Consider the following 26,174-nt stretch of genomic DNA (forward strand, 5'->3'; position numbering starts at 1 on the left):
GCCTCAAGTACAATTTGTAGCTCTTACAATAGATCCTAATGGACCAACATTTCCTTCTATTTGAAGGTAAATAACTTGATGATCTCTCTTTATTAGTGTTTTTCTTATGTGGAGGTGTGGTGGGAAATGGAATACCCTTCTCATCAAAGGGGCACTCTTTTAAGGTTTTTGGTCCATAGCCAAACCCTTGAGTTGTGTTAATGCATTGGCTTAATTGGTATATTATGGAATAATTAGAGAAGGATCTAGTACTAGAGACAAGTTCCAAGAAGATAGTTTCTAACCTCCTTTGTTATTATTAATCTAGGGGGGAGATTTGTTGCTATAATATCTTTTTGGCTTTCTACATCAAAGTTTACTAGTGACTTTATTTGAATTAGACACACTTATAAGCTATATCTTCTTTTAGAATTTTTTTTTTTATTGTTAAATTTCACAAACTTGTTAATTATCAATCTTTCTTGGGGAAAGACCCTAGTTTCTGGGAACATTGAGTCTTTGTGCTATCCCCACAGTTCATAAAGTTTAGCCTTTCCAATGTATGTGTGGAGATTTACATCAGCAAGTGATTAGAAACGAAGATTATATTTTAAAATAAAGACTTTTGATAAATGGAAAAAATAAAATTACGAAAATTTTTTCTGGGCTTTTCTTTGAGCTCAAAAAACTCCTGGTCGTTTTTCATGAGTTTATACGATTTACAAGTGGCTGTTACGGAAAATACAACATTTTAATGTTAAATATATTCACAAATATGTCATGTGCATGATACATGTATTCCAACAAAATCTTATTCTCAAAGGAATAAGGGAAATATTAAACCAAAACCCAAGAAATGGAAATCATTTAAGCAATCACTCTTGGATAATGACGATTAACAAAGTGCATAAAATCAGTAGAATTCTGATTTAGCGAAGAAAATCAATGAATGCCCAAAAGTGCGAGTTGTGGAAATAGTGCTCTCTGCACTGGATAAAGAAGAAGACAGATACCTTGAAGTATTAACAAAAGGAGTGAAGAGAATTCATTAATACAAACGGAATAAAGAGAATTCATAAATTTAAAAACTAGCACACAATTTCAATTTTAAATATTTAATTTTTAATTAGTTATTGTTAATCTCTTTAATGAGTGGCATGATGTTAAAAAAAAGGTAAAGGCTAAATGATGAGCTATTTTTCAATAGGGAAAAAAAATATAAGTATGAAAAGTGTAATTTTGAATTTCAATTAGTTACGGTTAATTTCTCTAATGATATGTATGAGTAAAAAAAGAAGAGGAGAAGTGTAATATTTTTTTTTGGATATGGCCAAAATGGATGGAATCTACCTATGATATTTAACATGGTATTTTTGCATGGCATTTTTCTTCATGCACCCAAACATATGCATATACATCTTGTCATGTATGTCACATACTTGCACAAATTCCATGCTATTTATACACATTTATTGTTAAATTTAATTTTTAGCCTCTCTTATTTTCAATCTTTCACATGAGAAGTCTCATAAGCATAAGTATAAGCACACCACTTTATTTCATGTGGTAGTTAACAACAAGATATCACTCTTGCATACTTTCCATATGGACATTCTATGTGACATGTAATTCATTAGGTAACCTTATTTGATTACCCAAAACATAGCAATACCAGTTTCTATTTTCTTACCATTCATGCATTCATATTATTTTCATAAATAAAATATCATCCAAGCACAATTTTTAGTTGAGGGAAACTCCCTTCTTAAGCCATTTTTACAATTGTGACTCCATTGTCCATTTGGTTCATATTGACCCAATCAATTCCCCCTTCACTGAACCTTTATCCACATCTTCCCTCCAATACAAATATGCAAGGAAAGCTTCTAATATTATTAGGAGTTTAGTCGCATGAATAGAAATAACAATTTTATTAAATAAATAAATATTTTCTTTTCAAATTCTTAGCAGGCTCAGAACCCAAATTTATTCCTTGTAACATCCATGGTGTCCCCCCTCCTTGCACTTTTGTGCATATTAGCCATCTCAATAGGCATTATATTAATACAAATGTCTTATAACATGATCATTTCTTCATGCAATATCACAAACATATCATGCACTTAATAAGGATTCAAGCAATGATTTAGGTGTGCATAAAATTCAAGATTCATAATCAATAATTCTTAGAATACTTATCGGGAAAAACCATTCACTCGTAGAAAACCTCTTATTTTCTCTTATCCATATGCTTTATTTCTTATGTTGCTTTCAACAATGGATCATTCTCAGGATGGGACATGACTCCACAAAGACATTGGCTTACCAAAAGCTAATCTTGGCGGAAAATTATGGAAGGGTGGAGACCTTAGGTTTTGGTAGAGGGGCCAACAAAGAGTCTGGTGTAGTCTACGTAACTTCGGAATCTTCACCTTACTCAAGAAGAATAAGGTGTCTCACCCAAGACGTGTCACGACCTTACTTAGTTAAGGGATTAGAATAAGGCATCAGGGGGGGTTACTCAAGGGCTAACAATTTTATTTAACTTAGAAATACAACATCAGATGTATAACCATCATAGAAGGCAAAAACCAAAGTATTCAAAAGAGAAGAGAGTATACACAGGTATTCGTAATATAAAAAAAATTAAAGGGACCCATAAAATAGACACATGTAGATCCATAAGCATCCTCGCAACTCCTTCCATTAGATTTAACCATCAGTACATCATTACAAACATGATCTGAGGCATTTATGATATAAACAAGAAATCAAAACATAAACTAATTCAGAATCAGGGAAACACAGAACAATGCTAAGTACTAGAGACTTAGCGACAACATTTCGGTACACAAGCCCTCCTCTTAATTTTTCCTTCTCCTTCATCTTTTATACACTTCACTTACCTTAACTATTGGTTTCTTCCTTAGATTCCATTCCCTTTCCTTCTCAGTTGCTTCTGTTACTCGATTGTGACTACTTCCTCTCCTGTTGGCAGTTGTTTCGACTTGGTTGTGACTGCATGTGTCTGTATTTTCCCTAGCCATCCTTCCACAACTAACATATCTTAGTCGGTCCCTTCTCTTTCCTCATTTTCTTTCTTTGCGACTCCCCGTCAATTAGATTTGGTCAAAACATGTCAAAAAAAATTCCCTAAAACGAAGGACCCAACAGGCCCCGACCATAATTGATTGAATCATCCCTGATTCAATCATTTGTTGACACTGTCAGTGCTTCTTGCTTCTATGGGGCTCTTGTTGGTGTTTCTCCTTCATGGTGTGTTCCCTCCTATGTGGTAGATTCTCCTTCAAACGAAGGACCTAACTATGGGATGGATTTGATAGCTTCAATTTGGAATTGTGCATATTCAATGAGGTATTACTACCAAGGATCTGTGAGAGTTCTAACTTGCTCAGTGAATTATGTGGTGAATTTAGTTATTGGTTAGGCAGGATGTGCATTCAGGAGCATGCCCCACTTAAATTTTACTTCTCCGCTTATATGTCGTAGAATCTAGAAATGCGCCCATGCAGGGGGCTTAAGGTCATAGAGTAGAGCTTTGATGGCACACAATTCATCTTCTATAAGTTGGATTTGTTTCTCAAATTTTTCACTCTACGTTATAAGTTCCTTTTGTTGTTCAAGATCTGTAGTGAACAATGCTTGATTAAATATCTGATGGGCCTATTGCCGTAGGGCATAGACCGATTAATTTTTCTTTATCAGGAACCCCGATCAATTGTGAACTGGAGTGAAGATTTATTTTGCTTCCCTAGTAGCTTGTTGAAGAGAGTCTTTCATAGAGATGACAACAATGATTTTATGCTCAATATTACTAGAATACTGGGTTGTTGGATCAAGGAGCGCCCTTTGGATGGAAGCGATAGTTCTATGAAACTCCCTGTTTGCTGAGACAAGGTTGGTGTATGCAATTTGGATGTGGTCACAACAATCTAAAAGAGTGCAGGTTGAGAAATCATCTAGTATGTTTGGTTTCACTTCAACAATTGTAGGCCAAAGCTCCTAGAACTTTGCAGTGATATCAGTAAGTTATTATTTTAGCTCTTTCTTATCTTGGAGAAGTTGATCTCGTTCAACCACAATGGAAAGAAGTTGTTTCTCGTTCTCATCTGTCATATTGTTTTGCAATGCCTCTGCCTGATGAGAAACCAGTTGAATGAAAGTAAACAATTAAGAAGATGACCAACTTTGGAGATCATCGAGTGTCATAGTAGCAAGTGGAGGGTACTGGCTTTGCAGCATTTGGCCACTGGCAACCGATTTCTCAGATTGTGATTGGGGTGAAGTCTCCCACTGCAGGGTCTCAACGATGTGTGTATTGGTATGGTTTGGAAAGGAATGCGGTGGTGAAAGGGTAATGTGGTTGGATGTTAGAGGAAAGGTGTGTATGACTTATGTGTTCTAGGTATCAGAGTGTATAGGTTGACCAGTTATTATGTGTGGCCATGAAGTCAGTAGCAAATATAACATAGATGTATTAACTGACTCCGTGTTTGTAGAGTGAAAAACGAGTGCATATTTCATAGTGTCAGTGATAGACTATATTACGGAGTGTACTTCCATTTTAGTTTCGGCACTGTTGCACATTATTTGTCACACCTCCTGTTCACTTCATGTTCCACATCCTGAAGTGCCAAAACATTGACAAATGTGAATTGTATTCATCATGGAACACATATTGAAACGTCCCTGAAGAATGGAAGAAAAAATTCCTTGATTCAATTATGGAGAAGGTTGACTAAAACCCTAAATTTCAAGATGGGTGCGCTTTGCTCCATTGTCTTCCCGTGCTAATGGAAGGTTGCAGCTCTTTGACCTAGCGCTTCCAGTGCGAGTTTTGATATAAAAAGTCGCATTGAACCTCTTATGGCAAGTTTTCTCAAAATGGAGGAGAAGCTTCGTATGTTAGAAACTTCGAGAAACAACAAGTTGGATCTTGTTCGTTCCAGATATGGTCAAGCTCTCCCATTTGGAGCTCTTGATCCCACCTTTAAGGGCCTTCCCCTTGATATGTGGACCTTCCTCCCTCTTTAGTGGATCCCTATTTCCCTCCTCCTTCCTATAAATCAAATCTCTTCCATCCCCAAATGGTTGGTCATTGATTTCCTGCATTCCTATGTTGTGATTATGCCTAAATGTTGCCCATCTAACTTTGAGAAGGAGTGCTTGAAGAGTCTTGGCTTGGACTTGGACATACACCAAAAGGAGGTCTCCAACATCAAGGCATTGGTTGTATGATTCCCTTTTTAGTTTATTTATATATACATCTGATGCTCGCTTTACATAAATGTGTACATGTTTATGCATTTAGCTTAATACTCCTTGATCTATTAAGTAGTTTACGTTTTATATATGCCATGTATGCTCTTGTACCTTGTATCATCTTTTGATTTCTCTTGCAGGTACTCGGACATAAAGAATAAACAAGGAGTGATATTGGAAGCTAGCAGATCGAAGCCATCACTAAAGGATTAAGTGATTAGCATTAGAGGGAGGTAGGTTTCTCCTTCTATCTCTATTTTTAAACATAAGCTAGGAAAGTTTGCATTAGTTTGTTCGATTTGTTGCTAGGCCCACTCATTGGGCTAAAGAGATCACCTTTGTTCGCAGAAGGGATTTATATTCACAAAAAAATGGTGACTCTGTTGGGGAATTTATAGCCTCTTCAATCTTTTTTCTTTCTTTGGTCTTTTGATCACTTTGGCTGACCATTGAGTTCTCAATTAGCTTGAGCCTATATAGTTCTACACATTCATAGATTACTACCTTAGAGTGCTAAGTCTGCATTGTTTTTTGAAATATTTCTCACTTTTTCCCATATCCTTCGCCTAGTGCACTTTTTATCTGCACAGTCGTGCTTCCAACACGTTTTTACTTGGAACAATCACGATGATCTCCATTTCAACACGGATTTGGCTATTACAGCCGGGTTGATCTCAGAGTTTTGCAAGAAATTAGGGTTTCCCCATCAAAATCCAGCGTGTCTTGGCCCCTAAGGTCTTTTTCCTGTCTTTTGTGATTGGATTCATTAGTATTTTGTCTGTTCATCTTCGTTAATTAGAACCTTTTTGTCTCTTTGGTTTTTGAAGTGCTTGGAGTGAAATTGGATTGATTCTAGGGTTTTTAGGTTATTTGATTGTCACTTGCTGCTTGTGAGTGTCTCTGAGATTTTGATTTGCTGGTGGATTAGATCTTGTTTTCTGGAAAAGTCATTCAAAACATTGATTTGCATTGGTTTTATCTTGTTTTTAACAAAGTTTCTCTTTGATTGCATTAGGTCATCTTGCATTTTGAAACCAACTTTGTTGCCTATCAAGCATAGATTACATTGTTTGATTTACAAGTTGAAAAGAGTGCATTTTTTATTTGTTCAAAAAGGAAAAAGCGAAAGTTATTTTCATTTGAGTACTTTTGAATTCGGATTGGTGTTTCTTTGATTGATGCTTTAGTTTCATGGGATACATTTGAATCAAATTTTCATTTTACTTTAGTTTGATGCTTTAGTTGGATAAGAATGACAGTAGAGTGATGGACAAAAGTCTAATTAAACCTAGTTTTACTGCAATTGGTATGGTTTCTACGTTGTCCAACTTGTAGATGGTGTATTTTTTATTTTAAATAGAAATAGAAATCTCTATACTTACTTTAAAAAAAGAAGCTTAAATTATTTGGATATAAATTTTGTTTTAAATTATTTGAATTAAAAAGAGTGAAAAAAAAATCGAATTAATACTATTTAAATATTATTTGAATTTAAATTTAATGGTAATATTTAGGAATAACTAAAATTATTTTTGAGGAATGAGATAATAACTAAAAAATAGTATGTTTAATTTGATATATTTTTTTATTGTTGATAAAAATTGGTGAAATAAATAAATAAGATGGAAAAAAAAATGAGTAAATAATTTGATAAAAAGAAAAACAAGTGTTACATGGCAGCCTAGTTTTTCCATTGAAATTAAGGATTATGTTGCTATAAAATTTCCTTGCCATTATAATTAAAGATTATGTTGCTATAATAACTGCGTATAGAAGTTGCTAGTATGATACATATAAAGCATATTATGAAATATTTAAACTGATATTATATAATATGGAAAAAATTAATATATATTTTTCATATATGTAAACTAACATAAAATTATTATTCTATGAAATTGTTTTAGAAAGCACAATTATATTCATATTTGCCAATTCTTCATTCGTAAAAACTTTTGCTTTTACTTCCCTTCAAGGTGCAGACTTTGTAAGGTAAATCACGAAAGTCTTACACATTTGATGCTAGAATGTTCCTTTACTCTGCAGATCTGGTCGGCACTGTTGAAAACTTTAAGTTCCAGCTTCAAGTTGCCTTCCTCCACTGCTGATTTTTTTGTCAAATGGCTGCAAAGGTACCCTGGTCCTCCTCCAAAAAACAAAATTATTAGAGCTGCTTGGTTTATTCTCCCTAAAATTACCTGCTGGTAGATCTGGCTTGAGCGAAACAAAAGGATTTTCAGAAACTGCGAGCAGGATGTCAAGCTAGTGACAGTTAAAATTAAATGCCAGTTAAAAGAGTGCCTAAGAGACCACAAAGATGATTTCAATCTCACCCAACAAGATAAAAATTAGGGATCTTCTCTCAACCTACAGTTCCAAAAATTGGTAAAGAATATCTCCCTCCCAAAAGCTTAGCAAATAAGGGCTACAGCAAAAGAGCTCCAGGGATGGATTGCAAACCATCAGAGGCACTCTCTATTTTTTGATGGGGTTGCTAAGGGCAATCCGGGAAGAGTTGGTGCTGGAGGAGTTATATTAAACCCAACTGGCTCTAGGATTCACAGTTTCGCCTAGGGTTTGGGCATCACTTCCAGCATCCAAGCAGAGGCTTTGGCTCTTTTTCAAGGACTCAAGATCCTGAAAGTGCTAAACATCAGGGAGGTTAATATTATTAGGACTCTCAGGTTATTATTAACACTATGGTGACACATTCTAAGCCAATGGACCTAAGGCTAGCAAGGCTAATTCACAGAATTTCAGACCTTGGTGACTCTTTCCAGAATTTAAGCTTCTATCATGTGTTGAGAGCCAATAATAAGGAGGCGGACAATGAAGCTAACAAAGCAACCCTTCTTACGGCTGGTGCTCTGCTCAGAGGCGGACAGGAAATGTGGGAACTAATTCCTTAATTTAGAACATTGTCATGTTTTATTGCTTTTTGTTAAATCAGTTTGTTTGTACCCACAAGCTTGGGAAAATCTATGAAATTGATCACATAGTTGCAGCTAAGAAAAGATGTGAGCTAAACATAATTGTCACGGTCTTGCAAGGTTGTTCGGCACTTATCCTTTTAGACTCACCTTTTGTAATCCGCTCTTTGGCATTAAAGCCAAATTTCTAATATATCCACTACCCGTTTTTACAATAAATAAAAAAACACAATATCAAATTATGAATCAACCCAATTAGAAATTTTAAATTAAACTAATTAAAAAATAAAAATATTAATTATCTAGTAATATTTTCCTAATAATTTCGCTGAAATATATATATACCTGCAACAACAATATACATTACCTACCTATTTTGTTATCATTCTTATTTTGTTTCCTCGTCCTCACATGACCACTCGCCAATTGAGTTTTACATACTTCCCATTCCAATGGCCAAATAAGACTCGACTAGGTTAATTTAATTGTATTTTGATTTGATTTTTGTGTTTTCGGGTTTGCGATCTTGTGTATTATCGGGGTAAGGTCCATGTTAGTGTGGAAGGATGACCACGAATATAACAATTATATTAATTATTTTTTTTCTTTTAAATTTCATAATTTATTTTCTCTTCTTATCATTATTTTTATCAAAATTGTAATTTTTCCAATTTTTATTTATCAATGATGTGTTTTCTTAAATATTATTTAATTATTTTATGTATTTTAAATAAAAATAGATTATTCACTCAATATATGGGATGTTTAAAAAAAACTATTACATAATTAAAATAAACATTATTTAATTATTTTATCTATCCTAGATAAAAGTAGATTATTCACTAATATATTGAATATTTTAAAAAACTATCACATAATTAAAATTTTACATAGCTTAAACATTGTTAAATAATTATTTTATTTAAATTTGCTAAAAAATTATATGTGTGTTCGTAGTCTAATCAGATTGGTTTTTTGCACAGAAAATCATAAAAATTATGGTAAGATTTTGATCAATTTTGGCGAGATTTTTGTAAATTTAGGTTACAATTGTCAAATTTTAAGGTTTTGGGTGCCCCGAAGGTTTTGGATGGTGCTAAATCCATTTCCACCATAAAAAACAAGATTCAAACATTGCTACTACAAGAGTTATTGAAATTTTTTGCAGGATTCCGCCACTTTTGGCCGTTCTGGCAATCCCTCTGCCTAGGTAAACACTTCCATTTAATTATAGTAAAACCTTAAAGAAAACATCCGGTATATTTATTTCCATCTTGTTTCTATTCATTTTTTATGCAAATACTTTGCTTAAATTACGATGGGTATTAACTTATGGTCAATTATATCTAAAAATTATGGCAAAAATATTTGAAATAATTATCCACATGGGGCAAACACTACAATAAAACCTTCAAAAATATGATTAATCAAAAAATATGATTAATCAAATATTTTGAAAATATTTTTTTCAATAACATTGAAAAATATTTTTTTTTCAAATTAAATATTATAATTTGAACTGGTCACACTAAACTAATCAGGATCAACTGAAAATTTATTAATTAAAAAAAATAAATTTAAATTTAATCACAATTTTAGTAACACAAAATTATTATTAAATTTAATTAACTTTTAAATATATTTTTAAAATTTAAAATAAATTAAAATAACTATATATATATATTCTACAATGTTAAAATCCGCGGGAAATTTAACCACTTCCCCCAAAAACTAAATTTGAAATGTAAACAATGCTTTTAAAATTTAGTATTACCAATTTTAACGCTAAAATGTTCTTTTAAAAATCCATGGAATCCCTCGAAAGGTGTTCCGGAGAACTAAGTTAAATATAACATAACTGGGTAGCAACCATTACTTTATTCAATGTCAAATCACACTTTGATAATAAATAAACGAATCCAATCTCAAAAATGATGTGCATTTCCTTTCCAGCGCATCAGCAATGTACTTATCCACATTACCTGCCCTGTCACCTTCAACCCACCGGATGCCATAAACCAACTTCCTCGCCTGCAAAGTTCAAACCAGCAGACATGTTTCCATTCGCCCGCACATAGAAGAAAAAGGCGCCATCTATCTGTGGAGCCTCAGCCGCTTATAAATTAGGAAGAAACTCGTTAGAGTCTCCATCAATTCGAGAAGCTTGGTATGTACTAACAGCGTTTTAGTAGCAAGATAGCAGGATTTTGCGAGTCTTCTGAGTGAGAATATTAAATATTCATTCTTTCTATTTTGAGTCTGGGAAAATATGTCTATTGTGGCACTAATTTGGTGTGAAGAGATGCAGAAGCTGCGTGATCGCAACTCACAAAAGGAGGAGCAGAGGCAGGGAGTTCCGAGTACTGAGCAACCGGCGGCGTTGACATCGGAGTTCACAACTCATCCGCTGGAGTTATTGGCAGGAGTGCAAAATAATGCTAACAATTCTATTGCTGCTAAATTGGAAAGATGGTTGTCTGTTTCGACGCCCTCTTCTTCGGCCGTCTATATCATGATGGAATGCTTCTGTCCCTGATCCATTTCTTCTGTTCCTGTACGCTCTGTCTCTGTCATGTATTCAAATAATTTGGGTGTGGATGGCTGTGGGAAGTTATAGTATTTATGTAGTACATATATGTCTATATGTTAGTGGCATGGGATAGCGATGCGACAAGCCATGTATTGAATATCATGAATTTGTAATTTTCTTTCGAGAGATTTAACGTTTGTAAAAAGTAAATTTTATAATTCCGTAACCCTGAATACTGAATTTACAAGGAAATCTGCCGTGCTTAATTTTATCAATTTAATTCTGGTTTCTATGAGACAATCTTTCCTCTTTTCATTTATATTTTTTTCTCATTGGTTCTAATGTTTTCTCATTATTTCTAAAAGGAAAGTGGGATATTTTTCCACATCGATGAATGGTGTTGACATCCTCTGAAAGTAAATTCCCTTAACTCAAAATAAAATCATAATTACAACATACAATATGTTTTTGACAAAGTTATGAAAACTTTTATCTTATTGCATAATCTGTAATTTGAAAGTTGTCTTACAACATCAATAAACATATTTTGTAAATACAAAAAGCCCTATATTAGCGAGAACCACAATTAGAGGTATGTTTAGGGGCTACCCTAATCAATGATGGAGATGTTTGCAAATTAGCTCGAAGCTTCAACTTGTTGATTTGGAAGAGAAGGATGAAGAGGCCATGGTTGCTTCTGACATGGCAGGTAAAGAAAACCAGAGTTCTGTTCTGCAATGGAAGAAGAATCATTGCCCTAACGTAGAGGCCTAGCCTTCAGATTAAAACAGTACCAAATCAAATGATCCTTAACTTGGGAAGTGAAAAAAGCGTTCTAAAGATTATAATATTTAACTTAATGGAGCCCTCTAGCGCTCGCACGGAAGGTGTCATGCCCCTATATTGGTGGTACTCTTCCAATCGCACTATAGCGAGATGCGGCACTACTAACCGTTTTATTTTCACCAATACTTATGATTGTAGACTACGCCTAACATTCCATATTTAGTTTATTTTTTCATTACCAAGTATTATCTTTGTCCTTTATATAGTGAAAGCCCATAACATTCACATAAACAACATTATACAATAGAAATGCACAACAGTATAAAGGGAGGGGCAACTCCTTGCAATATGAGTGTGCCCGAATCAATATATATAATCTTCTTTTATAAGTGCAAGTTAAATCTTGGAAAACCCTAAATTTACACTTAACCAAATTTCCAACTTCGGCAAACTCGATTGCCCAGCTCGTCGGCGCCTCCGCACGGTCGCCGCATGACTCACTAACCCTTCGTTCACCTCGTCGCACGATCGTGTTGTTTGCCCAACTTTAGCGCGCCTCATCGTAACCAAGTTGCCACACACGGGTGCCTCTGCACGAGTCACACCTTCGTTCACAACCTCAACACTTCAACGTTTCCATCGTTTCGTCGTGCATGGCGCGCCCTACCCAAGTTGCCCATCCGCACGATTCTTCATTTCGGCGTGCACGGAGCGCCCTCGCCCGTCTGCCCATCCGTACGTCCACCCGTTCACCCAAACTCGTTCACCCGAACAACTTCCCCCGAGTCACCACACGACTTCACCCGAGTCACCACACGACTTCCCCCGGGTCGCTACACAACTTCACCCAATTCGCCCGAATAACCTCACCCGAGTCGCCACACGACTTCACCCAGCTCGCCGGAACGACTTCACCCGGCTCGCCCAAACGACTTCCCCCGGCTCACCCGAACGACCTCACTTGGTTCGCCCGAATGACCTCGCCCGAGTTTCCTGCCCGACGACCTCGCCCGAGTTCTGCTTGAACGACCTCGCTCGAGTCCTGCCTGAACGACCTCGCCCGAGCCTTGCCTGAACGACCTCGCCCGAGTTCTGCCCAGTGACCTCGCCCGAGTTTTCTGCACGAGTTTTTCGCCCGAGTTTTGTGCACAAGTTTTTCACCTGAGTTTTTCACCCAACTTTTCTGCACGAGTTTTTCACTTGAGTTTTGCGTGTCGTGCGGGCTCATCCACGCACCGCAGAACTCTTTTGATCGAACTCTTGATAATCGAATGATGATTTGCCTCCACAAACTGTCCACTAATATATACGGGGGGTGGCAGGTTATGTCACCCAAGCCGACCCACAGCCAATGCCCAAGCCGATTCGTTCAACATGTTGCCTTCCCCTGAGTGGAGAGTCAGCCGGCCCAACTCGTGGGACCGCCCTCTCAACTCGCCCAACATCGTATAAACTCGTCCAAAGTTCATTTCGTTTCACATTTCGCACGTCCTTCGCACGGTGGAGTCGCCCTCCCGTCGCACGTTCCGTAGGTGCATACAGAAGGAGTTCTGTCTGCGATTAGCAAATCAATAGATTTCCAAATCAGTTAAGTCTACAATCACCCATTAACAGGTAAACGGATTTCGAAATCTCCTGCAAAGAGAGACTAACCAAAACACGCTTCTGGGGCGCGTGTTTCTGTCTTAGATGCCTACTTGTTGCCGCTAAAGTGCGGGTTCAGATCTTTATTTAGTTTTTAACTCTTTCGTCTGCGAATTCTTTCATCAACAAATTCAACCCGTCAGCAGCGGAGAACGAGTCAATTCAAGGGGGGCAGGAAAGAATCAACTACAAGGGGAGAATCGCACAAAGGAACAGAGTCGCAATTCATGGCTAGGATTTTGCGAAGGATATTCAAATCAAACCCAGAGATCGTGATCTGCGATGGAACAGGGTTTTAAGGAAAATGTGGAGCACTAAATAGGGACAAAATCGTCTGAAAAGGGAGGAATCTGTACAATGGGCCATTTGTTTTGCCCTGGGTGAGCATTTCACTTTCTGGCTCTATATCAATTTTGCAATAAGGTCACGAGGAGGGATTCTTTCCTGAGAAATGAAGTAAATTAATGAAGTAAAATGAGTTCCTTCTGAGCACAAATGTAGCAACTAGCAAAATGAAACCATTAACTTATTCGAAGTAAAATGAGTTCCTTCTGAGCACAAATGTAGCAACGAGCAAAATGAAATCATTAACTTATTCCCTACTCTGCTCGGCCTCATTCCTGGGAATTGGCGCTCAACGCTGATTTTGAAGTCGAATGGAAGTCTTATAGACTGAAGTTCATAGAGGCAGGGATTATTCTATACGAAAGGTCAGATTCTCTTGCCTTGGGTGGACTTGTTGCTGGTGGCAATCTTGCTGCTAGTGATGTTTATATTTATTTTTCTGGTTCCACTTGTTCTTGCCCCAACGACGAGTTGGGACCGCCCCTTGAAGATAAAGTGCTTTTCTTGGTTGTCTCTCTTTAATAGCATCCTGACTTCGTAAAACTTGATGCAGATAGGCTTTAATGGGCCGGGTCGATGCTAATTTTGCCGATTTGCTTTTGAGGATATCACACATCTGTTTTAGGATTTCCACCGTGCCAAGTGTATTTCGAACCAAGTGGCGGTTTTTCCGAACATCAGAATTGACAGGGTTTGGTCTACTATCTTGGAATGCTTCATGTATTCGAAAATGGAAGAGACCTTTTTGTGCTCTTCCCTTGTATGTTATTTGGGGTATTTGGCGTTCCAGAAACGCCTTTATTTTTTATAATGTTTTCTCTAATTGCTATTATACCACCGCTAAAATCGTTGGCCATTTCCTTGAAACTGGTCTATGGTTCCCCTCGTCTCGTAGGCGCTAGGGATCTGGGTCACTCTGTCTTAGTACAGAATTTTATTTCTTTTGGAAAGGTGGTAAAGGTACTAACAGTTGGGTTGAGATTGTGGCAATGTGGGGATTATTTCTGAAAGACTCGCCATAGATTTCATTAAAGTCGCTGGTGACTCTAAAGTGGTCATTGATTGGAAGTCGCTGGTAGTCGCTGGTGACTCTAAGGTGGTCATTAATTGCTTGCAGGGAGAGAACTCTACCACCTTAATTGCTTGCAGGGAGAGAACTCTCTACCGATTCCTTCGCTCCACCGTTAGATAGTCAACATCGAGGCTCTCCGTTCCTCTTTCAATGATATCAACTTCATGCATGTGTATTGAGAACAAAATTTGGTCGCCGATGTTCTGTCCAAGAGAGGGATCCCTCTCTGTCCTGGTATTATGTTTTTTGAACTTCGGATTCATGGAATATTGTAGGAATCTGGTTCCTTTGGTTTCTGATCCCCTGTTTTGTTTTGGAGCCTGCCTCTGTTTCTCTGTCCGGTCTTTCTTCTCTGCTCCTTAGTTTAGGCTTCGTCTGATTTTTTTTCTTCTCTGCTCCTTAGTTTAGGCTTCGTCTGGTTTATATGTGTTGTTAATGTTGTTCTTAGCGATCATTCCCTCTGCCTCTTTGGTCATCTTCTGGACTGTTCCAGTTTTTTGTCTTTTTCTCTTAGGTTTCTGCGGCCTGCAAAGCAATGTAATGAAAAATGAATGTTTTTCTCTACTGAAAAACAAAACTTATTCCATAATGAGGATAAACTCATTATGAAGAAATGAGCTTCTTATTAGTTTGAGTTTGCACAATGAAGCCTTCAATTTATTCCTTAGGATTTCAAGGTGTTCGAAAAAGAAAGCAATTTACTCTGTTAAGCTTCACAGTTCCAAAACAAGATCAAATGGCACTATTTGGAGGACATATGGAACTACTGCTTCTATAGTGCCACACATTAAGGAACTGATAGGGGCAACACCTGATTTAGAGAGGGAGTCGAGGGAGTCAAGATATGCTTATTCAGAAGCAATTTGCCCCATTGGTGTAACACCACACTATGTTCAAACGTAATACCTATCAGTTTTATCAATCTAAGATTTACAATTGAACTCCCGCATTCTCTCCGACGATTACAATGTTCCAAAAACATGGAAAGAGGAAATTTGAGATGAAGAGAGGATTGCTACATATCTACTCACTTCCCTTATCTTCTTATCTACAAATTCAAAGTCGCCTTGTTTTACTACGCGTTGAAATCTTTGGAACTAGATAGAATATTAGTCATACTATGAAGCTCATGCTTATGGAACGAAGTTCTGTAGAATGCGTCTGATGGATTTGGGTTGCCACCGACCATGGGCTAGGACTGAACTGAGAGATTGTTGTGCCCTAAATGCCTCCTACTTGAACTATCCAGAGAATTCTGCAAGAGGCACCTGTGATCCATACAGGCAGGCTCTCATATGTTAATGACACATGCACTCTTATATCACACTGAGGTTGTCAGAGAGGAAAAAAAAAAAAAGTGACCTCCTCGTGCACTATTTTGTTTATCTGTCATACAATTTTTTTGAACTTGAATGATGTTTACAATGTTACCATTAAAATCTTAATTCTTTTCTTACCATCAATATGGTAAAAAAAATATAACATTCCCCCACCAAAGGTGTTGATCCTGGCCTCTCATCATGTTAATCATGAGCAGCCTTCATTCTATGGGCCACCTGGCTGGCCATGCGGCACCGTACGAGAGCAGGTACAAGTTGTGAAATATGTATAAGTTGTGAACCATCGCATCCATCGTGGGTAAGTACGTTACATTGCAATTCATCATACCAAGGCAAGCCTTGGCAGCTACAAGCCTGAGAGCAATATTCGTCGATGCTGAGTAATTCCTGCGTCGATATGCCTTGTCATTCCACCACCTTTGGACGGACCTACGAAATGTTTATAGACGATAGCCATGTGATTCTTCTTCTCAATGTTCATGCACTCTCTGGTTGGTCCCATTGTGGGGGAGGGGCGGGGTTTGTTGGGTGAATTGCAGTAGCTCTTCATTTGGTGCAGGGCTCTCTCATCGCAGCAAAATTCTCTTGGTTCCTCTGGGGATCGACCCGACCAACCTACATGATTGTGTGGTTTCGCTTGACTCATAGGTCTTCATGTCTAATCTCAGTGTGAAGGCTCTCCTAAAGATCTTTCACCTTCTAGTCATGATGGTTTTCGTCATAAAACTGCCTGCATCAAATTGGGAGCGACGTTGTTTGTCAAATGCTCAAGTTCCGCTGACGCTCTTGGGTGGTCCAATTAGGCTCAGCAATAGCTCGATTCCCCTTCAATTTTTCGCTTACCAACCTAATATTGGTAAGGGGCTTGACGCTAATCATGCCATAGCAGGTTTGTGTCCTCGTTCCAGTGCCTCTCAATTGATTAATAGTGGGCTCTCCACTCACATGTGTCCAGGCCAGCAATGTGCCTCTTGAACGCTTCAAGCTTCAATTGGTCTGCGGCACAGTTGGACAATTACCCATTTTTTGCTTGGGCTCTCAGGCAGTTTGACCGAGCACGAATATGGCTCGGGTTCCTTTTAGGTTAGCTCAGTGTGGCAACAACTTGGGCAAAGGTTTGACATTGTTCGTTCCTACCAGAGTTTGTCATTGAAACAGAGGTTCATGGTTGGTCCATGGTGGGCTCTTCTTTCGTTCACGTTCGTGGTAATAGAGTGTATCATACCGGTATCAAGTATCCAGTGTTCTCTTGCCTTATGGTCCAAGCCCATCTCAGTTTTACATGCACGGTGCCCTCCTTTCCATTCTGTATATGAATGGATCTGTGGGATGACAAGAGTACTTTTTACTTCTCTCAATTTTGCTCAGAAATGTCAGGCATGCGAGCCTACAATTGCTAATAATATAGTTTTCATGGTATATCAGTTTTATAGGTTTTTTTTGATGCAATGCTTAAAAGAAGACCATGTAATACTAAGATGATTTTGAATTTGTGCTAATTTGTGCTAATGGTCTGGTTTTCCCTAAGTTAGACTGGTACCATAAAGCCATTTCCTTTATAATATTTTTCTAGTGGCACAAAGCCATTTCCTTTAATTTGTGCTAATGGTCTGGTTTTCCCTAAGTTAGACTGGTAGCACAAAGCCATTTCCTTTATAATATTTTTCTGAAGTAATGAAAGTCAAACTCTTATCTATATTATTTTTCAGAAATAATGGAAGTCAAACTCTTATCTATATAAAGTCAAACCTTTACGCTAAAAACAAAAACTATAACATATATAATGTTTTGTGAACAAAAATATAACTTATATTTCATTAAATTTCTACAAATTAAATAAAAATACATTATACATTCACTTTCTCTTATGCTAATTTGAGATGTTTTGTGAACAAAAATATAACTTATATTTCATTAAATTTCTACAAATTAAATAAAAATACATTATACATTCACTTTCTCTTATGCTAATTTGAGATGTTGATTCAAACTTACATTTAATTATTATTTCATAAATCTTCCCAAAAGCTATAACCTTTCTAATGTTTTGTGAACAAAATTATAACTTATATTTCATTAAATTTCTACAAATTAAATAAAAATACATTATATATTCACTTTCTCTCATGCCAATTTGAGATGTTGATTCAAACTGACATTTAATTATTATTTCATAAATCTTCGCTCATTATTTTAAGGGTTTGTTCATTTCTATGATGCCAATTTGAGATGTTGATTTAAAATAACATTTAATTATTATTTCATAAATCTTCGTTTATTTTTTTCATTTCTATGGTCAAAAGACAACAACTACATCCGGTGAGCCCATACATCTCTTCACAGTAATGGTTGGAGGGTAATGAGCCCATACATCTCTTCACAGTAATGGTTGGAGGGTAATCCTTTGCATCCGGTGAGCCCATACATCTCTTAACAGTAATGGCTGGAGGGTAATCCTCTCGTGGTCTATTGGATGATGCTCAGGTAATGTATGACTAAATGTCTTCAAAAAGCACCGTGACATGACGTTCTATTATAACAATTCATTTGTGCAGTTATGCTTATCATTGTAGGTTTTTATGTTTTATTATTATGAACTTATTTATCTATATTTACTTCAAGCTTGTAACATGTTAGAAAGTTCGAACATGATATATTATAAAATTAATATGCATATGTAGATGTTGCACATGGGAAAACTCTCTTGGTCAATTGTTGGACTACAACCCAAGCTCCTATTGAAGAGGCTTTATCAAAAGCAATACTAGGTCAACGATTTCCTGCATGCAAAGGGCACAGTTTGGTAAGTATATAAGAACCATTCGTCACTACTTATAAGTGAAGCTTTCTTAGGTAGCTTTCCATTTTACACAATTTTGTTCTCATGGTCAAGCAACCTAAACACTGCTTATAAGAGAAGCTTTCTTTAGTAACCTTCTATTTTACGCACAATTCTTTCATCATGGTCAAGCAACCCACTTAAATTTTAAGATAACTAAAATGGACTAAAGTATGTGCCCTATTTCGTATTTTTTTAGTTGTTGACATTCTTTAAAACTCTTATTGGTATTTCCTCTAATTTAAATCATCCAAACATCCAACAATATATGCTTATGGTTTGTCCTTAGGTTTCTATGGGTTGGTCATAAGATGATGCTATTTGTTATTCAACAATGACTATTTAAAGTTCTCTTTAGGCCTTAGATGTAATGCAATTCTATACTCTAGTAAACTATGAAGCATAAAACATTTCACTTCAAAAAGGTCTTTTTATGTCCCAAGTATCTTTTCTACACTATGACAAACAAGTATCTTTGAAGCATGCAACTTTTCATTCCAAAAGAAATTTTGCTTACAGGAATTAAATAAGTCCAAAATGTGTAAATTTTTTATGCAGGTTCGACTTTTAGTAATATTAAATGTCATTACATTAAAGACAAAACGAAACGAATTAGATGGATATTGAAATTATTCTCCATGTATAATTAGTGTTCATGAAAATAGTTGATAGTGCCATTGAATAAAATTATATCACGACAACCTTATTAGTCTCAAAATTATATCACAACCTTATTAGTCCCTGCCTTTAGGCATGAACTATAGTAATCGGAAGCGAAGAATAGAGCATTATTTGAGCTGCTTTTATTCCTCGCTCATTAGCTATAAACAAAGTTTTGTTCCCCACTCAATAGCTATAAACAAAGTTTTGAGAGAGAGGTTGATTTTTCATGTTATTTGGCTTCTTCCCAAAATACCGAAGTTAGAGGCCAAAAACCAAAGCTAATCCGAAGCAAAAACAATAGGTTATACTTTTGTTTGTTTTATATTTTCAAATTTTTAGTCCCTGCAACCTAAACTAATGTTAGCATTATTGGAGGGCATTAAATGTTATCTCAGCATTTAGGAACACCCTGGTATATACCAACATATAAGCACAACAGGGACCTACTGCAACACATGGAGATTGCACCCTACATCTATATTGCATGCGAGTGCATGTTTGTCGAGTGGTAAAGGCAGGTTTCGGTGTGACAGTGAATCACAGGAAGGGCACACAGGCTGCAACAAAACACAGCGTGCAACAACCCTGAGGCACATTAAGGTCAGTTCATCGAATTGACATGGCGAATCGACACAGTCATGGCGTTGTTGTTGGCGAGCTGCGAGTTTCCTTATTTGCAGCCTCCGTCGTAACTTCCGTCTGTCCAGGCAGAAGCGTAACTTGCATGAAGAGGAGGTTTCTATCGCCTTTTGTACTGAAGACGTGTCTGGGAGCATGCTGAATTACATTTCAGAATGCCACGGCTCCCCTTCCATCCATATAGGTCTGGGTTTATTCAGTTAAGGATCACTTGATTTATGGAGCTGCCAGCCATGCCATGCCCGCAACAATATTTCATAGGCGAATAAAGGAAGGAAATACAGAAGGCCATGAAGTTGAACCACCAAGAAAATCTTTAAGGCTGCTCAATCCTTACGTCAAGGCGCAACTTCTTCCTCATTCATTGGGATTAGGCAGTATGCTCCTTCCGCTTCCTTGCTCTCCTTATCCTCACTTTGCCTTTGTTCATCTGAGCGGAGCGTGTATAAAGATCTTCTTTGTAGAGAGCATAATGGATTCAAGGTAGTATTTGCTGCTGTCTCTGATCCCTTCTGTCATTTTTTCACTTCTGTTTCCTGTCCTTTTGGCTTCGAACCTTAATGCATGTCTCTCTCTTTTCCCGGGGGCAACTTGTTTCATTGAGGATCGATCCGAGCGGAAGCCCACCTCTGTTGCCTGACTAGCACTCATAAGAGACCTGGTGCGTATATAATACGGTGTCTTCATTCCACATCTTTCTCTATTATGCAAAATACATAAGCAAGGTTTGGTAGCATTCAGTAGCAAGGTCTAGTTCTCTCTATCATGTCTACTAGAGACGAGAAGAATGACTGGTTCCTGGGATTCTGAAAACGAGACGAATGAATAGTTCCGGTCCCTGTATAACAGGATAACTCACAAGGGTGATCAGGTACCGACCTGCAAGCACATTCATGCTGTTTAAGGAAGCTCGGAGAAAAGTACCGCCCTCATCAGTTTTCTCATTATTTTCATGTTCAACAATACCAATAGCATGGTCTCCCCAATACTCATTTTCTTCATATTCTTCTTGAGGATGTCTCTTCCTTTGAATGAGCAGGGGTTCCTTTAAACCTGTATTTGAATTCTCCATCCCATTCGCTTCAGGAAAGTGTTCGAATGAGTTAAACAAGCTTTCTGTGGGCTACAGGCTTCTTCCTGCCACCGGTGGATTATAATGTTGCAGCCATTATTGTTGCTCATCAATGGAGACAAAGAAGGACCTTCCTGAAGCAAATCTCTGCACATCCCTGCCACAAAACAAAGCAAAAATAAGTGTGCATCCAGAATGTATGAAAGCAATTAAATCTAGCCATATTAGGAACATAATGATACATTACCTTGCAGTAGCTCCAACATTCAGACCTACCGATGAAGCTACCAAACCAGAACCCAATTGCACACTATCAAAATCCTTAGCGTGCGCACAACTTTAACAGAGCGTATCAATGTGCACAGAAATGGCTTATTCATGGTGGCTCCATTGTTGTTCGACAAATTCATGGTGGCTTGTTGTTCTGCCCCGTGAGCGTAATGATTCGAATGCCCGCCCCTTCCTCAACTTGCCCAGCTTCCTGATTCTGATTGTTACATCAACGCATGTAATACATGCAAGTGGGTCCATAGTAGTTTGGTGCACGTGGGTCCTCTGAATGGTCGCCATGGGTGCCAAGTGATATTTATTTTTCTCTTGGGCATGGTTTAAGCCCTGCATCCTACGTTATGGAGGAGGTGAGGCATGTGGCACTCATGGGAGGGCCCACATGGTCCATGGACATCTTTTTATTTTTATATTTTTAAAGCACTTTACAGACCTTCCTCACGGCACTGTAATAGTGTTACTGGTTTGCGTTTTCGTATCATCCTTTGCCTGGTCATGGGGACCACTGGGATGGCTGATTCCCAGCGAAACCTTTCCCCTGGAAACAAGGTCTGTTGAACAGAGTGTGACCGTCTGTGTGAATCTCCTGTTCACTTTTGTGATTGCACAGGCCTTCTTGTCAATGCTTTGCCATTTCAAATACGGGATCTCTTTGTTCTTTGCCAGCTAGGTGTTGGTTATGTCCGTATTTGTGTTGTTTCTCCTTCTGGAGACAAAGAATATCCAAATTGAAGAGATGATGGATAGAGTCTGGAAGAAACATTGGCTGTGGAAGAGATTTGTCACAGATGTCGACCTCATTAACGACGATGACGAAGATGTTTTTTCCAAGAAAGAAAATGGTAAAGGTGATGCCAAAGCCTACGATAATTCCCATTTGTGATCTTTCTCCATTCCATTTCATCAGTTGTGATCTTTCTCCATCCCATTTCATCACAGCGAGAATCACAGATCCATCCACCCACACCACACAGTTAACCATCAGGTCACCTCTGGCGCAGCATCATAGGCACGTAACAAAATTTTAATTACCGCTTATTACTCGCAAGATTAATGTAAAGTAAGTAGTTACAGTCTCACACTCCACGTATCACATGTATTGTATCTTTTTTATGATTTCATCTGTCATCCTCTTTAAATTTTTCTTAAAATGTTAGGCCGAATCGGCACTTAAAGAGCAGTTGATACTTAGACTACTGCTGGACTTAAATTCCTACCAGTGAAGTTATAAAATCTGGACATAGTTTTTTCCTCTTTCCTGTTCCAATGGAAACTGTATGAAATGTTTTCTCTTTTTTTCCTCTTTCCTATTCCAATGGAAACTGTATGAAATGTTTTCTCTATTTGGTAATTAATGTATTGAAATGAACTCATTAGCATTTTACAAAAGGGAATTTCACTAAACTCCCTAATTCATATACATTAATAAAAACTTAATGTATATGAATTAAAACGATGCAGAATCTTATTTTTCACAGTTGTCATATCTTGAAATGAAAATAACAGTCACACAGCAAGTTGTTCGAATCTCCAACTACACGCGAGGGCCTTACTTGATCTGACTCCTTATTACATTTATTACACATCTTAATGACTTTATTACATGAGCCTTACTGCCCAGTTATGTGATCAATAAGTTAACAATGGTCATTACTATCTATTAGGACCAAATCCCATTGGAGCTTCTTAGACACTCTAGGAAGGTCCCTCTCTGTCTTCATTGATGAGCAACAACAACAGTTGCAACATTATAATCGACTGGTGGCAGGAAGAAGCTTGCAACCATTTGCTGTCACTGTTTCTGCTGGTTTTCCAATTATTGGCTTACCCAATTCAAATGATTGTGCAGTGCCAACCACAGGAAATGGCACTAGAATGATCTGTGGACTAGGCATAGAAATGGCATTGCCAAGGCTAGGATTTATAACTACAATTTCTCATGGGCACAATGTTGGTAGGCTAGGATCTATAACTACAATTTCTCATGGGCACAATGTTGTTACCATTTAGCTGTAACTTAAGCAGATAATACCTTTAAAGTTAAAGTGGAATCTGTAAGTGCTGCTCTCTTTGATATCTCTAGAACTTGCCTTCCATTTCTGTAGGTTGAAGTTTAATATTGTAGGCAGACTTGTGATAATTCACAATTGTTTTTGTGTATGCTTGGGTTTACAGACCAGTCAAGAGCAGCGACAGATGCTTATGCAAGAGCTTCCACTTCAGGCCAGCCAGAATAATGGTCAGACAACCTCTTCATTCAATGGCGTGAACACTGCCTACTCTAATCAGATGGTTTCTTCAACAAATCAAAGTTTTTCTAGTCAACATCATCTTCAGAAGCCTCAGCAGCAGCAAGGGCATAGTAACCAACAGTATCCTCAACCTCAAAGTCAAAACCATAATCAAGCCTATGTGCATGTAGTTCGCCAACTGCATCAGCAGCACCACCAACAACATCAACAGCAGCAACAACAACAGAACCGGTATCTTCAATCACAACAGCAATTTCCTGCAAGCAGTTCTCAGTTATCTCCATTGACACAGTCACAGCCATATCCTTTTTCAACTACGTATTAAGCATTGCTCCTCGAATATTTATCATGTTATAGATTATAATTTATGCCCCATCTTGCATATGTGAAGCTATCTGAAATGCATTTCTATCTGTTGCATGTATATGAATGGATCCCTTCAGGAAGGTCCCTCTCTGTCTCCATTGATGAGCAACAACAACGGTTGCAACATTATAATCGACTGGTGGCAGGAAGAAGCCTGTAGCCATCTGCTGTCACTGTTTCTGCTGGTTTTCCAATTATTGGCTTACCCAATTCAAATGATTGTGCAGTGCCAACCGCAGGAAATGGCACTGGAATGATGTGTGGACTTGGCAGAGGAATGGCATTGCCAAGGCCAGGATTTCCAGGATTAGGATCAGCAGGAATTCCTGGGATGGTTTCTTCAGGAATTAGTAACATGCTTTCTTCTAATGGTCTTGGGTTGCCTGTCAGTGGTCCAGCTCCTTCTGGAACCATGCATGTTCCAGGAAGTATGATTCGGAGGCCAAGAGATGTGCAGATGTTGCAGGTAACCTCCTATATTTCACCAGTCTTTCCTTGACAAAAAAATCTTTATAATGTTTTCTCAGCCCTGTAACGTATTGTCTACCATCATGAGCATGCTGGAGGATAATGCTACTGTAATTTTAATGGAGACTGGGTACTTGAGTTCCTTGCTCAGCTGTTATGTGGTAATCTTTCTGTATTGCCCAGAAGAAACAAAATAATGATTATTGCAGTTCTGAACTTGAAGCCATGGAAAGATAAATAGAGAGGAAATTTAGACAAATGTAAGTTGAGACACTAGTAAGGAATTCCATTTGAAACTTTGATGTTATAAAGGGTTAGAAACTTTTCTGTAGGCTTCCTTTATATTCTGTGATGTCTGACACATATTGCTGCTTCCTGATGAAAAATCTGAGTAATGTACAATAAAAAGAGTGATGATATTTTCTTGGATAGTCATGGTAATCAACAATTTGCAGGGATTTTTTTTGCCTATGAATGAAAGCATTCCATCTATGATGCTTTATGCTTTTGCTTAGTGTTCCCTAAATCAGTTCCCACTACATAACTACAATTTCTGATGGGCACAATGTTGTTACCATTTAGTTGTAACTTAAGCGGATAATACCTTTAAAGTTAAAGTGGAATCTGTAAGTGTTGCTCTCTTTGATATCTCTAGAACTTGCCTTCCATTTCTGTAGGTTGAAGTTTAATATTGTAGGCACTACTGCGACAGCTTCTCACTGGAGAAACAAGGATAAACTCTTCTTCAATAAGGCCTCTTGTACATTCTGGGAGGCCGGATGAATTCATTGATATAACTCTCGGAAAGGAGTACTCAAAAGAAGAGGCTTCTAATTTAGCACGCATTGCATTGGATTGCACCACCCACCCATACCCAGTGGTCTCACTCAACCAGAGCTTGCCTTACTCTCATCACTTGGTAATATATACTGAGTAAGCTCTTGCACCTGTTTTAGCCACGTGGGTATCCCCAAAGCCTTAACTCCCAGGAGATTGACCGCACTGTGGCAAAAAAGATTGAGAAGTTTATGTTTTTAAAGATGGGGTTATATATTCTCGAAGTTTCCTTCACATGTCGTTACGACTGTACAATTCCTTTGAGATAACCTCTTGGGTAGCAAAACTTTGTCTTCAGTTGGAGATTTAAACTATGCAAAGTTCCAGGTTGATATGAAAATGTGTATAGATTATACAACAAGTTTTCCCAAGATGTCCTCTGGCATGTTGCATATTCCTATCAAACTCTTCTGGATGCATATTAGCGGTTACTTCTGAGAGACTTGTAGATTATATTGGTGGCAGAAAGGGGGAGTATGGCATATTTTTCATAGGTTAATAGTTGCAGACATATTATTGCAGGGCAAGAGGATTACAACAGGCTCAGGCCCCTGAGTTACAGAGGTGCAGATGTCTTCCTCCTGGCTTTCTCCTTGATCAGCAAGGCCAGTTATGAAAACATTTTCAAAAAGGTAATTGCTTACCATAGCTTTGTGTTTCATCTTTTTTTTTTTTGAAGTAGATTATATTGGACATGGTTCTTGAAAGGAGAAATGTCTGCTTTAGGTTTGCATTTTTTTGAACTTTTGAAAATGATCCTCAAGATTTTTTCCTGTTTGCTTTGTGGTTCTTGTTTCTTATGTGTCAGTGGATTCTAGAATTGAGACACTACGCACCATCT

At 37.6% G+C, this 26,174-nt stretch overlaps 1 protein-coding gene across 2 annotated transcripts; it reads left to right on the top strand.

Annotated features, from left to right (window-relative positions):
* The first annotated feature begins 23,403 nt into the window (after positions 1-23,403).
* On the top strand, positions 23,404-25,965 carry LOC149261718 (uncharacterized). 2 transcript variants are annotated; one of them, XM_089382259.1, is made up of 2 exons: positions 23,404-23,893; positions 25,856-25,965. In XM_089382259.1, the coding sequence occupies exons 1-2, from the start codon at positions 23,607-23,609 to the stop codon at positions 25,947-25,949; spliced, it is 381 nt and encodes a 126-aa protein (XP_089238385.1). In that variant the 5' UTR covers positions 23,404-23,606; the 3' UTR covers positions 25,950-25,965. The 2 variants fall into 2 exon arrangements, with proteins under 2 accessions (XP_089238385.1, XP_089238388.1); XM_089382262.1 differs by lacking the exon at positions 23,404-23,893 and adding an exon at positions 24,129-24,494.
* Positions 25,966-26,174: the final 209 nt, after the last annotated feature.

This window comes from Pinus tabuliformis, chromosome 6, assembly GCF_031772625.1.
Source record: "Pinus tabuliformis cultivar Carrire ecotype Pingquan chromosome 6, CPIR1, whole genome shotgun sequence".
Taxonomy (NCBI): Eukaryota; Viridiplantae; Streptophyta; class Pinopsida; order Pinales; family Pinaceae; genus Pinus; species Pinus tabuliformis.

Excerpts from the sequence above, each read along its gene's own strand:
- LOC149261718 (XM_089382259.1), top strand. The coding sequence starts at position 23,607 with ATGCTTATGCAAGAGCTTCCACTTCAGGCCAGCCAGAATAATGGTCAG. Across the intron at positions 23,894-25,855 it reads CAGCAACAACAACAGAACCG|GGCAAGAGGATTACAACAGG; the intron begins GTATCTTCAATC and ends ATATTATTGCAG.